General features: G+C 46.2%; 1 protein-coding gene across 1 annotated transcript; it reads right to left on the reverse strand.

Moving 5' to 3' along the window:
• On the reverse strand, positions 3073–16991 carry LOC106504546 (serpin A12). The gene is made up of 5 exons (XM_013978403.2): positions 16816–16991; positions 10933–11583; positions 8648–8918; positions 5117–5264; positions 3073–3471 (listed from the first exon to the last, which is right to left on the reverse strand). Exons 2-5 carry the CDS (start codon positions 11564–11566, stop codon positions 3280–3282), a joined length of 1245 nt encoding a protein of 414 aa, XP_013833857.2. The 5' UTR covers positions 11567–11583; positions 16816–16991; the 3' UTR covers positions 3073–3279.

Consider the following 17633-nt stretch of genomic DNA (forward strand, 5'->3'; position numbering starts at 1 on the left):
AAGGAGGTAAAGGACCTATATGCCAAGAACTATAAAACTCTAATCAAAGAAATCAAAGAAGATGTAAAGAAATGGAAAGATATTCCATGTTCCTGGATTGGGAAAATCAATATTGTGAAAATGGCCATACTACCCAAAGCAATCTACAGATTCAATGCAATTCCTATCAAATTACCCATGACATTTTTCACAGAACTAGAACAAACAATCCAAACATTTATATGGAACAACAAAAGACCCAGAATCGCCAAAGCAATCCTGAGAAACAAAAACCAAGCAGGAGGCATAACTCTCCCAGACTTCAAGAAATACTACAAAGCCACAGTCATCAAAACAGTGTGGTACTGCTACCAAAACAGACAGATAGACCAATGGAACAGAATAGAGAATCCAGAAATAAACCCTGACACCTATGGTCAATTAATCTTTGACAAGGGAGGCAAGAACATAAAATGGGAAAAAGAAAGTCTATTCAGCAAGCATTGCTGGGAAACCTGGACAGCTGCATGCAAAGCAATGAAACTAGAACACACCCTCACACCATGCACAAAAATAAACTCAAAATGGCTGAAAGACTTAAATATACGACAGGACACCATCAAACTCCTAGAAGAAAACATAGGCAAAACACTCTCTGACATCAACATCATGAATATTTTCTCAGGTCAGTCTCCCAAAGCAATAGAAATTAGAGCAAAAATAAACCCATGGGACCTCATCAAACTGACAAGCTTTTGCACAGCAAAGGAAACCCAAAAGAAACCAAAAAGACAACTTACAGAATGGGAGAAAATCGTTTCAAATGATGCAACCGACAAGGGCTTAATCTCTAGAATATATAAACAACTTATACAACCCAACAGCAAAAAAAACAATCAATTAATGGAAAAATGGGCAAAAGACCTGAATAGACATTTCTCCAAAGAAGATATACAGATGGCCAACAAACACATGAAAAAACGCTCAACATCGCTGGTTATAAGAGAAATGCAAATCAAAACTACCATGAGATATCACCTCACACCAGTCAGAATGGCCGACATTAATAAATCCACAAATAACAAGTGCTGGAGGGGCTGTGGGGAAAAGGGAACCCTCCTGCACTGTTGATGGGAATGTAAACTGGTACAGCCACTATGGAGAACAGTTTGGAGATACCTTAGAAATCTATACATAGAACTTCCATATGACCCTGCAATCCCACTCTTGGGCATCTATCTAGACAAAACTCTACTTAAAAGAGACACGTGCACCCGCATGTTCATTGCATGCCTATTCACGATAGCCAGGACATGGAAACAACCCAAATGTCCATTGACAGATGAGTGGATTCGGAAGATGTGGTATATATACACAATGGAATACTACTCAGCCATAAAAAAGAATGACATAATGCCATTTGCAGCAACATGGATGGAGCTAGAGAATCTCATCCTGAGTGAAATGAGCCAGAAAGACAAAGACAAATACCATATGATATCACTTATAACTGGAATCTAATATCCAGCACAAATGAACATCTCCTCAGAAAAGAAAATCATGGACTTGGAGAAGAGACTTGTGGCTGCCTGATGGGAGGGGGAGGGAGTGGGAGGGATCGGGAGCTTGGGCTTATCAGACACAACTTAGAATAGATTTACAAGGAGATCCTGCTGAGTAGCATTGAGAACTATGTCTAGAAACTCATGTTGCAACAGAACAAAGGGTGGGGGAAAAATGTAATTGTAATGTATACATGTAAGGATAACCTGACCCCCTTGCTGTACAGTGGGAAAAAAAAAATGAAAAAAAAAAATGAAATGGCCACACGAACTCGAAGGGCTGGGGTGTCAGGTGTTTGGGAAAGCACGCATGCAATGCCGGGCTCATCAGAGGCATTTAGTCAGGGTTGGTTACATCAATGTCAAACTCATTCATTCGCCTGTGAGGTCCATCCGTCCACAAACAGGTGGCCTGGTGAGGCTTCTTAGAAGCAGGAGTTGGCCTTTTCTGGAAGGATGAGTAATACATTGAAAGGAACTGGTGGGAGGGGGAGTGTTGGGAAGAGGAGTGGGGAGCATCCCGGCAGGTGGGTGTGGGAGCAGATGCAGCAAGGCGGCCATGCAAACCCATGTGGAGATGTGGGCAAGGACAGTCCCTGCGATAGGCCTGCCAGGCTGGCATGTGGCCTTCCCTCCCAGAGAAGGGGAGAGCTCTGGAGGGGGCTGGCCGTGTCTGGAACCTGGGCAATGGCTGGGGCAAACTTTCTTTTCAGCAAACACATACTGAGCATGCTCTCCATGATACGCAATGGCCTGGGCATTGGGGACACAGGGACACCAGTCTGCTGCCATGGGGACACTTATAACACGTATGTTTGTCTGGGTCTGCCTCCAACTAAACGCCTGCTAAAGTTCCCCATAGTCCTTCAGTTAAAGACCAGCATCTCATGGACTTCTATGGTGGTGCTGTGGGTTAAGGAGCTGGTGTTGTCACTACAGTGGCTTAGGTCACTGCTGTGGTGCAAACTCAGCTGCTGGCCCCGAAACTTCCCTATGCTGTGGGTGAGGCCAAAAAAAAAAAAAAAAAAAAAGAAAAAATGTAACAAACAAACAAATGACCAGCATTCTCCCTGTGGCCCACAGGGGCCCCAACCTACTCCTACAGCCTCATCGCCCACCTCTTCCTGCCTTACTTTGTCACCCTGGCATAGTCATGCTGTTTCAGTTCCTTGTCCCTGACACCCTCTCATCCCTGGAGCCTTTGTACAGACTGTCCCCTCTGCTAGGTACAGTTTCCCTCTGCTCCCCCCACCCCTTTTCTTTGCGTAGATAAAATTTATTTCTGTAGTGAAAAATGAGAAAAAGGCTGTGATGGTAGGACATCATGTAGAAAACTAATTAAGACCTGCAACAGTCAGTTTAGCATAAAGTTATTTAAAAGAAAGATGAATAAAAGCACTAGAGAGTAAGCTGAATTTCTATTTGAAAGACAATCAGAGTTTTATATATTAACTACATGAGGAAAAATACACCCATATATATCTATTATATATCTATATATGTATATATATATATTTTTTGCTTTTTTAAAATAGTTCTGCAGGTACAACATATAGAGGTTCCCAGGTTAGGGGTAGAATCCGAGCTGTGGCTCTGTGGTGCTGCCTGTTTGGACAGTGGTTGGGGGAGGTCATGATAATGGGATTAGATTAGAAAGGTTGTGTGTTCTCAATGCCAGTGAGGCCACCTGTCTTCAGCCCCAAGTCCCTGCTGGGTCTGTGCAAGGCAGATTTTCCTCTCAGTTCCCAGAAGGATTAGAAATCCTTCCTATGAAGAGGATGTTATTCATACTGTTGTCGAAAATCGTCAGCAGAAAAGGTCTGTTTATCTTGATCTTTAACCGTGTCTGCATGGGCAGGACCTCCATTCCGGAGCCCGCAGCCCCCTCCGCACCTTGCTCATCCATCTTCAGAGCAGCCTTGTGTATCACCTGCGGGAAACAGGAGTGAGGTCAATGCTTGTGAAGCCCTGTGGAGGCCATGGATAGGTAAAGGGTGGCAAGAGGCCCAGAGAGGGAGAGGCTTCAGCCAAAGTCACCCAGCACAGCAATAGCTTGGCAGGTGCCAGCCGCTCCAGGGCTCCTGGCTTTTCTGCTGTCATGACCAAAGGCCACTCAAACATTAGCAGATGTATTCATTGTGAGGGGAAAATTGAGCAGGGGGACCTTCAGCTCTAGGCAGGGGGTGGGGCTGAGAGCGTGCATGGTGACAAGGACAGAAAGGGTCTGCTGAGTTTTAGCTGATGGAGGGGAGGTGGTGGCATCCTCGGCCCAAAGCCTCCAGCCCCCACCACCCACCTCTCATCCTCCTGACGGAACAGGAAGAGGGGGTCAGACTGCAGGGTAGCCATTGGAAATGACTCAGATGCCACATCTACCCAGAAGGCCTCAACGTCTGGGACTATGTGAGGGACACTGGGAAATTGATGGGCTTCGGTGAAACAGTGATACATTTAATTCCATTCTATAAAATGCTAACAATTTTACTGGCAAGCCAACGGCTGATGTTTACATATAGAACCACAGCGAGCAGCGCACCTAACTTTGGAAGAGAAACTCACTAAAGGCCTATGGGAAAGGGGCAGGGCCATGTGAATGTTTATGCAAAGTCTGTGATGGGAAAAGTTAAAAGTAATATAATTTTGTTAGCTGGGCCTTTCTTCCTCTTGCAAACTGAAACATAAATCTAGGTGAGGGCCTCTGTCAGCTCAACCTGGCACCTCAAATCCCTTCTAAATGTGCTTGAACTTCCCTCTTAGCCCCAGCCCATCCCCCATTGCCCAGGACTCCAAGCCTTCCCACCTCCCAGCCTTAGGCCATGCTGCTCCCCCTGTTGGAAGATCTCCCCCACCCAGCACCCTTCTCTGGGCTTGTTGAAATCTTCACATCCCTCACCCCCACCAATGCCATTTGAACCTGAAAGCAAGGTTGCCAGAAAAATACAGTCTAGTTAAATCTGATTTCAGATAAATGGATGAAAAGTTTTAGCATAAGTATATCCCATGCACTATTTAGGATATACTTAGACTAAAAAAATTCCTTCACTGCATATCTGAAATTGAATTTCACTGGTGCTCTGTATTCTATCTGCTAAATCTGGGCACCCTATCCCCCTTGGGATCCTCTCTGCTCTCCACCAATAGGCAGATGCTGTAGACCCTGCTGTAGACCCCTGGTTGAGGGGGGGTCTTTTGCTTGCTTATCTCTAGGTCACATAGATCATGTTCCCAGCTTACCCCTCACAAGACTGTGAGGCCTTTGAGAGAGAGTCTTGGTCAGTTCTAGGCCTGATGAATGTTTCGGGACTCCATCAATTGTTTGTTGCATGGACTCGACTTCTAAAGTAGGGCCAGGAGATTGATATTTCTGATTTTAAAGACTAGAAACAGAGGTTATGTGATTTATCCAGGATCACATGGCTTTTTAGGGGCAGGGATGGATTTGAGCCTGGCCTGATGGGGAGGGGTAGAATCTTGGCTTGGACAGCTGCAGTGACATCCAATGACAGTGGCTCTGGCTTGGGGCCAGGGACAGCCTCCTGTGCTGGAGGGGGCAGCATCTGGACCAGCAGGCTTACCTTACCCACTTTCAGGCCTTCATGAGGGGAGATCCTGGTGAGATCTCCGTGGTCCTCAAAGATTTTGGTGACATTCAGGGAGGAGAGAGTCTTCTTCAGGTCATACTGACTGGAGATAGACAACCTGGGCACGGACACTTCTGTGACACTGGGGAGGAGAAAGTGACAGAGGTGAGCAGCAGGGCCCTGCCACTTCCCCGGTGGGCCTTAGGACAGATGATGGAAGAGGTTTTCATCTTCCCATCCCCTGAGGTCTCAGAGCTTCTCTCTCCTCTCAGGATGAGGGGAAACGGCAAACCTAGGACCAGGTTTTAAACCATCCGTGCTCAATTAAAAAGGGAAGGAGTTTCTAGGCAGATATTTCTGAGTAGTGAGAGGAAATAAGATCCAGTGCATTCATGGGGAGATTGGCTTTAAAGTGGGAAGGCAGATGCTAGAAAATGGGTACATATTACAGTAAACATGTATACGTGTGATGGGGTGCCCAGACTGGGAGCAGACCCTAGCGCTATTTACCAGGAAAATGGATATTTCTCAGTCATCAGCAGTTTTGTGCCTCCGATACGTGGAGCTTTGTATTTGCCTTTGGGTAAACTGAGCCTTTCCTCTGGAGACCCACCATGGCAATCCTCAAATTACACAAAAATCAAAGCAGGTGTCTGTCTCCCAAACAAACAGGTGTGTTCAGGCTGAAGTCACCCAAGGCCTAAATTCCCAGTGTTTTTTGCACAGACAGGAGTGTGTCTGGTGGCTTGGTCACTTCTCCTGGGGAAGAGCTGAGTTTTCAGCCTCCCCTAGAACACACAGAAGAGCCCTTTCCTTCCCCCACAGAGGACGAGTGCAGTGGTTGGGGGACTTGGCAACTTGTCCTTCGGACCACAGATGAGAAGGTAGGAACATGGGCCTATCATATTCTCAAGCAACAGTTTCCCCTCGGGAGCCATGGGCAAGACCACTGCCCTGCCAGGGGAAATGGAGTTTTCCCCAAGGGGTGGGCATTCCTGCTCTCGGTCATCCTGGAGCCAGAAGTGATGGGGAGGCAGGATCTCAGCTGGGTGAGAAGAACACTCCTCTCCATGGCACTCCTGGCAGGGCCTAGCTTCAAGGCCTGGAGATGCTTGGAGCAGTCCTAGCACAGTGGGAGAGGGAGACCAGAGGCCAGCTGGGAGGGCGTTTTGAAAAAGCCCCTGAAAGCAGCCTGCACTTGGACTCAATGACAAGCCACCTTCATGCATGGTAAGTATCCCTAGGCCCAGACTTGCTGGCCTGCAAGAAATCTCAAAAGGCCCATCCCACACTTGTGTGGAGGAGCAAAGGAAGGAGGGTGAGCCCCTGTCCTGAAACCAGAGAGAAAGCGACAGTCTCCCAGGAATATCTGTGCATGGTTAGTGGTAGCCTTGTGGTGGTCTCAGCTCTAGCAGCGGCAGAGGTGCTGGGTCAAGGGAGCAGGAAGCACCAAATGCTGGCACCGGAGTTTCAGCCCATAGGAAATTGTCAGAAGTCACTTGGGGATGGTGATGGGTGCTCTAAGGATTCAATGCCAGCAATCCAACCGCTGGGTCTCAAGCCACCATGATTTGAATACTAAAGGAGACAGGGTCCTCTAGAGTCTTTGTCTCATGAAGCTGGGACTTCTGGGTGAACTGAAGGTGGAGGACCTGGAGACCTTCCCACCTTCCACCTTCCCCTTCCATTCCCTCAGTCCCCTGGGGAGATCTCCAGAACACCTTTGTGAACATAAAACTCTGTAGAGCACAGGCTAGACATTGTCAGTCCTATCAAGGGCATCTCCATGTTAAGAGAACACATACCTTCACTTTCACCCAATGAGCTGCTGTCCTGGGGTTCTCACCTAAGGGTAGGAGGGCCAGATTGCAGGACACCTGTCATTCAACAAGCCTGAGGTTCAAAAGATCTGAGAACCTTGCAACTCCACCTCTTCAACAGTTGGAAGGGGAAGGAGAAAGGACCTCACCCTTGTGAGGGCGGGGGGTGACACCATGCCTAGGCACATTTAATTCTCTCAAGAGTCTTACGAAGTTGGCATTGTGATGGCTGTGTCACAGATGAGAAGAGTGGGTCTCAACTAAGATTGGAGCCACAGTAGAGTTTTGAACAGAAGAGTGACACGCTCTTGTTCAGGGCCTAAAGTTATCCTTTTGTCTGCTCTGTTAAGGATCTGCTTTTGGTGGTGAGGGTGGGAGTAGAAATTAATGCTGGGAGATCATTTGGAAGCTAGTTAGTGAATGCAGTAGTCAGATGTTGGGAGTCATAGAGATGGTGGGCAGAGATCAGACCCCAGATATATCTTAAAGTAGGGCTACTGAATTCCCAGATTGGAACCCAAGCTCTTCTTTCTGCCTCAGGGGCCAGTGAGGTCCCTGGTTTGCAGCAGGGAGGATCAGGGGGTGTTGTGTAGAGCCTGAGATGTAGCAGCCCTCTTGGCATCAGACTCCATTTAGCTTGCTGCTTTTCCATACCTACACCAGCCCCCACCAAATAGTGACTTTATCTAAAGCATTCAGAAGTAGAATTTCTCTCCCAGGAGCTTGCAGCTAAATCTGGTTATCTGAGATGCATTCTGCAAGTCCTTCAAGGGTGTGTACCCATATGCAGGAAACTGCTGGTTCAGTTACCACCCATGGATAACTCATCTCAGTCCTAGCATCTTCTCTGCTTCTTAGACCCCTCCTCAGCTCCTGACAGCACGTTGGGTGGGAATGACAGAGGTTCTCAATAAAGACGTTTTGGATGGAGAATGATGGCAAGGTCAATGTGGAAGAGAGGGGGCCAAGGACACCATTTCTACCCAAGAGGAAGCTGCCCATTCCACCTCATAGACCCACCACCTCTCCTGGCTGCCACAGAACCAGTCTTAGCTTGGCAGGTTTCAAGGCACTGTGCACATCTACACTGACACCAGGTCCTCAGGACTTAGCTCTAATGATGGTTCTCACCTTTCCCAAGAAAAGCTATCACTAGGTAAGGGCCTGGGAGGGATTCTGGCGGCTGATCTTAAATGTTCTAAAGAAAAGTATTTGCTGTCTTGGGTTCTTCAACAAATATTAATATAACTTACTTGGGGCACACTTCACTGGTTTTGTTGTGACACCACAGTTGAAAACATTCTAAGTACAACGTACAGCTCATAGCTCCTTTTCACACAGCAGGTGTCCGTCCTCACAGTTTCCCTCTGCCTAGGGTTTGGTCTCTCCTTCCATAAGTATAGCTATTCAGCCTAGCACCAGTGATACCTACTCCATGAAACCCTCTCTGACCACCACTGCCCACCACGTTTTTGCTTCACCCTCTGCACTTTCACAATGTTTAAGCATCCCCCTCTGAGACCAAGAATTTCACTATATTTCTACAACTTCTTTTTCATTTTACTTCCTACCAAAATATAAGTTCTTCATGGAGCCTAGAATAGGGCTTTTGCATGGGGATAAGAGCTCAGTATATCTGGGATAGAAGCAAAGTCATTGGGAGGGAAGGGAGGAAGATGGAAGATGCTGCATATTTCTGCTTTACCTCCGATTGAGTAACTTTTTCCATTTGGCAAAGGTGTTCATCCCCAAGGCTTCCTCTACATTCTTCATTTCGCCCTCATCAGGAAGAATGAAGAGTGCTGAGAGGTTGCCCTTGAAGGGCATTTCCAGGACAGTGCAGGAAAGCTGTTCATCATGACCAACTGCATACACGCTGCTGTGGATCATCATTGGCACCTTCACTGTCCTGTTTCCTTCCAGAATGAAATCTTCCTCTTTAGTTGCCTGTGGGTCAAACTCATGTTTCCACCTGGCTTAAGATCAAAGAAGGACAAAGTCACATGGGTGTCCTGAGGGAGAAGAGGTTGACTGCATCTGGTTAACTACTGAGTCTCTCTCCACTTGGATTTAAAGAAAGGTTTTGGATACTCTGGGATGTCAGAGCAGGTCATCAGGAATACTTGCCCTCATGCTATGCCCTGAAGACCTTCTAGTGAGATGGGCTTGGTCCAGATGATCAGTTTCCAAAGAAGCCAAGACGAGGGCTGCTGAGCTGAGAGAAGAGCTTCAGACTGCCCTAAGCCCACGTGTTCCTGAGGCTGAGAAAACCTTTGGATTTGGTTACATAAAAGGGAACTGGATTACACTTAATGTTGGGTCTAATATGAGTTAAAATTTTCAAGTCTAGTCTAAGCCAGCCCTAGAGGAGCCACTCTCATGTGGGACTAGAAAAAGATTAATGTAACTGGCTATTCTTGGGAGTGTGCCAAAGAGTGGTGAACTCCCAAAGCTGGGTGTTGGGACCCCTCTTTTTTGACCCTGAGGACTCTTTGATGCCATTGGGCATGGACTCAGACCTTGATTTTTTAACACTTCCTACCCTCAGTAGGGTAAGAGCCCCCAGTACAAGGCTCTTAGGACCAAGTCCTCTGGATTTATTGCTCCTAGAAGGATGACCTTAGACAAGTGTCTCAGTCTCCCTGGGCTTTAGTATCCTTATTTGCAAAACAGGGTTATTGATGGGAATCTTCGAGGGCTGCTGCGAGAATTAGTAGGGAAAGGCAGCATGGCTCAGTGACTGTGTATGGTGAGTGTTGAGTGGATGCTAGTCATCATTAGCATCATTGTTGCTGTTCTCGTTATAATCTAGGGGACATAGAGACTTTGGGAAATTCCTCATTTTCCCTTCTTCCCCGATTTGAGCAGACTTGAGATTTCAGTCTACCATTATGACTCCTTTTTCCCTTAGTCATCAATCTCCTTGTTGATTTTAGGAGAGCTGAACTTGCATGTTCAGAATCATATTTCTGATAGATCAGCAATGATCTTGCCTGGCCTGAGGGATGTTGGCCTCTCATTTTCACCTATATTGGCCAACCTTTGTGTGAATGTGTGTGTGTGGTGTGAGCAGGTTTGCATGGTGATGGTGGTGGATGAAGCTTGGACTTGGGAATATTTTTCCACCTTCTTTTTCAGTGCTTCACCCTCAGACTTGGGGAATCTACATCATGTGGTAGGGAGACTAAGGCGCCTACAAATGTGATCATGATCTCCATCATCAACACCATCACCATCCTCGGTGTCTACTTGGAGTGATGGAAAGCACAGCCATCATGGAGTTCCCGTCGTGGCACAGTGGTTGATGAATCTGACTAGGAACCATGAGGTTGTGGGTTCGATCCCTGGCCTTGCTCAGTGGGTTAAGGATCTGGCATTGCCATGAGCTGTGGTATGGGTCGCAGATGCGGCTCAGATCTTGTGTTGTTGTGTCTCTGGCATAGGCCCGTGTCTACAGCTCTGAGTAGACCCCCTAGCCTGGGAACCTCTATGTGCTGTGGCAAGCAGCCCTAGAAAAGGCAAAAAGACAAAAAAAAAAAAAAAAAAAGAGAAAAGAAAAGAAAGCACAGCCATCAGGTCAAGAGAAGCAGATTCTAGTCCTGACTTTCATTGGCTAGCATTGTAACCTTGACTAAGTCAATTAATATCTCTCTGAATTTTGCTTTCCTGATCTAAGAAATGGGTAAAAGAATGTCACTCTAACCTCTACAGCCAATGTTGTGCTAGGATAATCAGTAATAATAAAAGTGTACATATGGAGAATAGACTTCAAAAAATCCATTTCTCATACATTTCCATCTTGAATTTCAATAACCTCCCTATGAGCTATGTATCAAGGCCCTCGTTTTTCAAATAGGAAAAATAGGATTTTAAGAGACTAATTATATGTGAATTCAAGGTCACAGAGCAAGCAAGTAGACAGCCCATGTTTTTAATACAAGTCTACTAGTCATCCTATCATTTTTGTGTTAACATGCCCTTAAGGCTTACCTTGAAAGAAAACATAATTTATAAGAAGGATCAGAGTGCTAGGGTCTATTTTCTTGACCAGGTTGCTAATTTTCCCCTGGGTTTTCTGATTGACGTAGTCATTGATCTGCCTCTGAGCATTTTCCAAGTTCCGGAAGTTGATGGGAATAGTGTCTGCCTTGTACAGGTTCTTGACATCTGTCAGAAATTTCTTCTGTGGCTTTAGCTTCTTGTCAATAAACAAGGCATTCCCAAGGCCCAGATCATGACCATGGTTTCTCTGGTTCAGCCTGTTGATGAGGTAATGGAAGCCTTCATGAAGATCTTTCTCAGGCATATTCCTGAAGTTGAAGCCTTGCTTGATCTCAGCCAGGGTGGAGTCCTGTGCACCCAGAGTCAGCATGGAGAAAGCCACAGAGATGCTCCAAGGGGAGAAGAAGATGTTCTTGTTAGAGTTATTGCAGGACAGCTTCTTGTACAGCCTGAAGCCAAAGTCTGTGTTTCGCTTTGCAAGCTCCTGAGCTGCCCTCCTTCCCTTCCCCACTTGGTCACGACTCACAGCTTCATGATTCTTGGGAGAGAAGTTGCTCTTCAGAATACCTTCCACGGTGAGGAGGCCAGCCAGAAGCAGGCCCAGGCCCAGCGTGGGGTTCATTTTCCTTGGAGATTTTCCTGTTAAGGAATAGAGTAGAAGTTAGAAGACAAGAAAACAAAAGAACCCTTTGCCTCTGTCTTATCCACAAGGAAGACCAGATGGAAGAAGGAATACAGTAATCAGGGTGTGCTGTGCATAGCAGTTTGTAAGTGCTTTGACATCCATTATAGCACTTAGCCTTTGCACTCACCCCAGGGACTAGAAATGATTGAGTAAATGAGAAGCCTGAGTGTAGAGGACAGTTCTTGTAAGTTCAGTAAGAATACAGTATGGGCATTTGAGTCAGGATAAGCCATCAAAATAGTCCATGCCCCTGCCACACTGATTGGTTAAGGAATGAGAGGGTGACCAAAATCAGATCAATCAGTATCTTTCTTTGAAAACGCAAAGTCCTCTTACCTCTGGGGTGACAGGCTTAAAGGTAAAGCTTTGGACCTCAATGTGGACATGATATCCACATGTAGAAGGAAAGATGAGAGAGAGCAAGAAGAGAGAGATGGAAAGAGAGAAATGGGAAGACATATCTGGTGACATCTTTGGAGTCCCTGGATTGAACTTTTCCTGAAACCCATCCACTTCTTTTAGAGTTGGCTGGTTTCAGTTGGTTTTCTTTCCTTGCAACCAAACAATCCCAGTTTGCAGAGATAAAATCATTTGTCTAAGATTACATGGTACATGGTTGGTAGACACCTACCCCAGGAGAATCCAAGTCTCCATGTTCTCCGTGTCCCACACCCTCTATGCCAGGTCCTGTGGATGCAGCTGCCATCATAGCAGACATGGTTCTTCAGGGAACGTGTGGCCCAGTGTTTGAAAATTCTAGTAGATAATACCATTGTCTCCCATGATACTCTTCCATCTGTCTTCCTAACAGAATTTCACTTTTTTTTTTCAGGTGTTTACCCTTCTCTCCAACAGCCCAGGTGTCTCAGGGACAGGGACCCATCCCTAGCCCTAAGAGGGACTCTGAATGGGGCATGGTAGCCTCAAGTCCTCCACTAGTGACCGGTTCTGAGCTGGGACTAATCCAGTCAGTGTGCAGCAAGTTTCTGCCCTGAGAGTGGTCAGAGAGCGCCATAGGCCGTAAGTGACCCAGGGAGGGTGTTTTTCAGGGCTCTTTGTTGGGATGCTGCCATCATTCTCTGAATGTCCTGGCCAGGGGGGTGGAGCCCCCAGAAACTACCACAGCCCTTTGTCCCATGAGGGGAGTGACCCTAGGACAAAGCCAGAATACAAAGAGGATGCATATAAGAGCTTCGCAGAGAAACTGGAGCTGGGGCCCCAGAGTGAGTTTGCCCGGAGCCCACTGTACCCGAGACTTCCAGGGATGCTCATGTGAATTCTGTGGTCAGTTACTTTAAGGCAAAGCACCCTAACAAACACAAGTTTTTGTTTTTGTTTTTAAATGCTGGGACTACCCGTCCTGGCTCTGATTTCACGCTTCAGCCATGTGACACTGTGAGAAGACTTTCCCTCTCTGAGCCTAGGTGATCTCCTAGTATCTTTCACCCCTCATGACACATTTTTTTTTAGTAAAAAATAAAAATAGCTAGTGATGAACCAGAGCTGTAGGAGCTGTCCGAAAATAGTTTATAGAGGAGAAGATCAGTAAAATCCCTGAGGTTGTTTCAGATAAAAGGAAGAAAACGGAAAGAATTCAATCTCTCAGGTTAGTGAGCTGGATGGTTCAAAGGCTGCCTGGATTAAAAATAGAAAATGTATATATGTATACATTTACATGTACATATATATGTGTGTGTATATATATACATATATGGGCACTTTGCTGTGCTGCAGAAATTGGTAGAACATTGTAAATCAACTATAATTAAAAAAAAAATAGAACAAATGTTTTAAAAGTTTCTTGTGTTTAGAGTAGCTGGCATGCTCTTTTGTGCATGCTATTTCCCAGTGCCTGGGGGTGAAGACGTGTAGACACAGCAGTTAAAGAGCTGAGAGAACATTCTAGCAGCAGGGTGACCAGCCAGGTAAGATGCAAAGCGGCAGAGCGACTTGTCCCCGGAGCCCAGTGCAGGTCAGGGCAGGACCAGGCCGAACTCGGAGCGGGGAAGGGAGACCGCACAGATGTTCACACATTCACAGTCTTCAGGGCCGCCCTGTCAGTGACCACTAAACGATTTTTCCTTCACCGAGTTTTGGGAATAAAATGGATTATGGAATCAGAGCTTTGGGTACTGGCCTTCTCCTGCTTGTGTGTTGGTTAGATGGCTCAACATAAGCCTCTTTACCCTCCAGAGCCTCAGCGTCTTCATCTATTAAATGGGGGGAGGGGTGACACTTGGCCTCCTCCCCTCTAGATGCTGCTCATCAGCTCGCCATCCCCACCCCTTAGGTCACAGTTCACACCCTGCCAGGCCTCAGCTACCCCCACCTCTGCAAGCTTGTGTCACAGACGTCCCCACGGCCTCCTGCCCAGGCCCTCTGAATGCCAACCGCCTGGCTTTCCTCCCTCTAAACCACCCACATGATCCCCATTTCTAGACCTTTCCATCTGTCGTCAGAGCCTAAACTGACACAAACTCGTCAGGTGGGTACCAGTCCCAGATTCCTGAGAAGGTTAATTTTTAATCCCATCAATTAACATAGCCAAGGGACTGGTTATTTCCCAAATAAATTGATAGATTGCCCAAGCTGAGCAGTTCTTTGTGCATGTTGATTTGGGAGTGGGGTGTTTGGCTGTCACTTGAAATAAAATAAGTAAATAAAATAAGGAAAAGAACAGGCTAGAAACCAAACTCTACGGACTACACATGAGGCAGATAAAGCTATAATCAGAATTTCAACACTTCTCCAACCACCCTGGTCCCACGTTCCTTCACAATTTGCGAGAATAATTTTCTTCCCTTATAAGGAGATGAACTAGCACAGACTCAGGAATCATTTGTCCTAAAGACAGATCGAAACCAGGTGTATTCCAGGTGCAAACCCTTTGCACCAGCAGTGCAGATGCCTTAGGTCCACACCCGGGAGGGGGCTTATACATGGGAGGGGGCTTAGGGCAGTCAGTACCGCTTTTACCGCCCCCACCTTGGTCCTGCTAAGCCCAGTAGTTGGAATTATCTTATCACAGCGACTAAGGGGTGGGGGCAGTGAGATACAATAGCACTTTAAAAAATTTATTTTTATTTATTTTTATGGCCGCACCCACGGCATAAGGAAGTTCCCAGGCTAGGGGTCGAATTGGAGCTGCATCTGCCAGCCTACATCACAGCTACAGTGACGCAGATCCAAGCTGCATCTGTGACCTAAGCCATAGTTTACGGCAACGCTGGATCCTTAACCCACTGAGAAGGCCAGGGATCGAATCTGCAACCTCATGGGGACGATATTGGATTCTTAATCTGCTGAGCCACACTGGGAACTCCCATGACAGCACTTTTAACAACAATAATAATATTTGTAATTTTACAAAGTGCTTTCATACGTTTTCATTACTAGTCTGAGGAAACAATATACCAACAAGTAGAGCACACGCAGGATACACAAGAACTGCTCCATGCATAACAGTTTGAGACCACTGACTTCAGAGCAAAAAGACCTTCCTACACCCTCCCCAGGTCACCTCTCTCCTGACCATCTGCCATCCCATCTCTCTTCCCTGTGATGCAGCTGACCAGCAAGAAGTTCCTGTGGTGTCCATCCTCAAGCCAATGAGACTAAAAAGTTTAGCTTTGGAGGAGTTCCATCCCCAAACACTTGAGCCCTAAGAAGTGAGCATCCACCAGCTGGCAGCCCCCTGTCCACAGGTGTCCTGCCCCTACCCCCCTGCCAAGGACACTCAGGCCCTCCAAGACCCTAATTCTTTCCAGAGTTTTCCACAGAGTGCGCAGTACTTGGATACATCGGGAAGGGACTTGAGGGACTTTTCCTAAAGATGGCATTGGCATCCCCAAGGACCAGCACAAAAGCCCCCAACCCCGGGGGACATGCTCTGTGGTCCACCTGCTCTAAGAGATGGCTATTGCTTTAAGACGAAGTCACTTGGGACATATTAGAAGTTATTATTTTTCAAAGCAACTTTAGAACGAGGTTGTAGTAAGACCCTTCCACTTTCCCCTGCTGGAAGTGAGAGAGGTTCCACGAGAAAAATAATCAAGTGACTACTGCAAGGGACTTTATCCTCCTTCCTGGGAAATGAAGAGGATGGATCACAACCCTGTCTTCTCTATATTACCCTTGAGAGTTCTGCCTTTATTCTTTTTTCCCCATAATATTTTTATTATATTTGATTTACAATGTTCTATCAATTTCTGCTGTACAGTAAAGCGTCCCAGTCACATATATACATTCTTTTTCTCACATTGTCCTCCATCATATTCCATCACAAGTGATTAGATATAGTTCCCTGTGCTATACAACAAGATCTCATTGTTTATCCACTCCAAATGCAATAGTTTTTAAGATATGTTTTGAGTCCTTGCTATGTGCCAGGCACTGGGGCACTAGAGCAGTGCCCAAGAAATGGTCCATGCCAATGCTGTGGACTGGCCCACAATGTCTGCTGGAACCTATGCACGGTGCTCTCTCCTCAGAGGCAATGCCCACAGCCAGCCCCACAGACTTCAAATCCTCCAGCACTTTCCAGCTCTTTACCTGGCCTGCTCCTCCTGCTTCCAGAAATTTCTATAAAGGGGGACACATGGATTGAAAAGGTTGAATGACCATCAACCTCAGGCCACTTGCGCTCTAAAGGGGAACCCGAGGCCCAGAGTGGACTAAGGAGCCATCCAAGGTCACAAAGTGCATTTTGATGGATCAGAATGTGAATCCAATCCATTGAGGCAACTCTGCAAAAAATGCATGAAACGGCTGCTTGGCTTTGCTTTCTCCATGAAATAGTAGATTGGTGGCTATGGCTTCTGTCTTTGGGGGAGACAAAGATACACAAACCGCTCACAGACAAGGCTGACCTTGGCCAGAACTATCGGGCAGGGGCAGACCCAATTTGGAGGGACCCCCTTATCTCTGTAGACAAGTCCCACCCCAATACCTACTAAGGTTTTTCCTCTAGAAAAGCACTGGAGATAGACATCCAGGATGCCCAGTGCCCTCATCAAAAGAGGGGTTTCCCAGATTTGTAACTCTTCCAGAATTTTCTTCTAGACATCCACCCTGGAACTTTCCTATATCCTCCTGCAATCCGAAGCAAACTTTGTGTGGAACAACCAAGAAGCACTTGACTTTTTCAAAGGAAGCATTTAACCTTTGCAAAGGGAAGGTATACTCACAGTACATTCAGGAGCAATCCACGGAGCCAGCCAAATGGATCTGCTTTTCTTGCTTTATTATTTATACTTCCATGGCCTCTTGGAAAAGTAGACCGAAGGCCAATAAAATTAGCTGGGCTGATTGGGCAGGTAATGGAGGCTCCGGGAGCAATGGCCCCATCGCTTCTTCCGGGCTTCTCCTCACCCCGAGGCGGCTGTGTAATATTTAGGCCACACCCACCTGGGTGTGGCTTCCCTAGTGAAGTCCGTTCATATCTGTTGCAACTACTATATTACCCAATCACACTAGCCCTGGAACTTGGAGTATTCTACAGGTAGATCAGCCTGTAGACGTGATGTTGACTATGCAACCCAAACATCACCTCTGCCATCAGTGGGAAGTGGTTGACTCTTGAGTTTCCTGGAGTCATGCTCTTTATCCTCGATTTTTTTTTTTTTTTTTTTTTTGGCTAATTTTTTCCAGTACCTTGCAGTTGTCAGTTCCATCACATTAGCTCACGTGGAGTCCTTTGGGGGAAGAGAACTCAGAGAGAGATGAACAGACAATTAAACACATAGTTTCTGATAGGGGCAACAGGAATAAAAAATTCACATCAAAGTTTGGGATCATACAAGGAAAGTACTAATTGTTTTTCTGATTGCATATTTGTTATACTAGACTAATAAGATGAGGGTTGGTTTTCTCCTCCCTCACTTTTCTGTATTTTCCGAGGTGTCTTTAAGAAACAGATATTATTTTTTATTTTATTTTTACTTCGGGACCCATTACAGCCTTTATTCTTTAAAATTTTTTTATTAAAGTACAACAGATTTACAAT

The sequence above is a fragment of the Sus scrofa genome, chromosome 7 (assembly GCF_000003025.6).
Source record: "Sus scrofa isolate TJ Tabasco breed Duroc chromosome 7, Sscrofa11.1, whole genome shotgun sequence".
NCBI lineage: Eukaryota > Metazoa > Chordata > Mammalia > Artiodactyla > Suidae > Sus > Sus scrofa.

What these genes read in the sequence shown, in the direction of transcription:
- LOC106504546 (XM_013978403.2), bottom strand. Translation starts at nt 11,566, where the DNA reads ATGAACCCCACGCTGGGCCTGGGCCTGCTTCTGGCTGGCCTCCTCACC. An exon ending in AAATTATGTTTTCTTTCAAG is followed by an intron (nt 8,919 to 10,932) that starts GTAAGCCTTAAG and finishes TTTGATCTTAAG; the next exon opens with CCAGGTGGAAACATGAGTTT. An exon ending in AAGGCCTGAAAGTGGGTAAG is followed by an intron (nt 3,472 to 5,116) that starts GTAAGCCTGCTG and finishes TGTTTCCCGCAG; the next exon opens with GTGATACACAAGGCTGCTCT.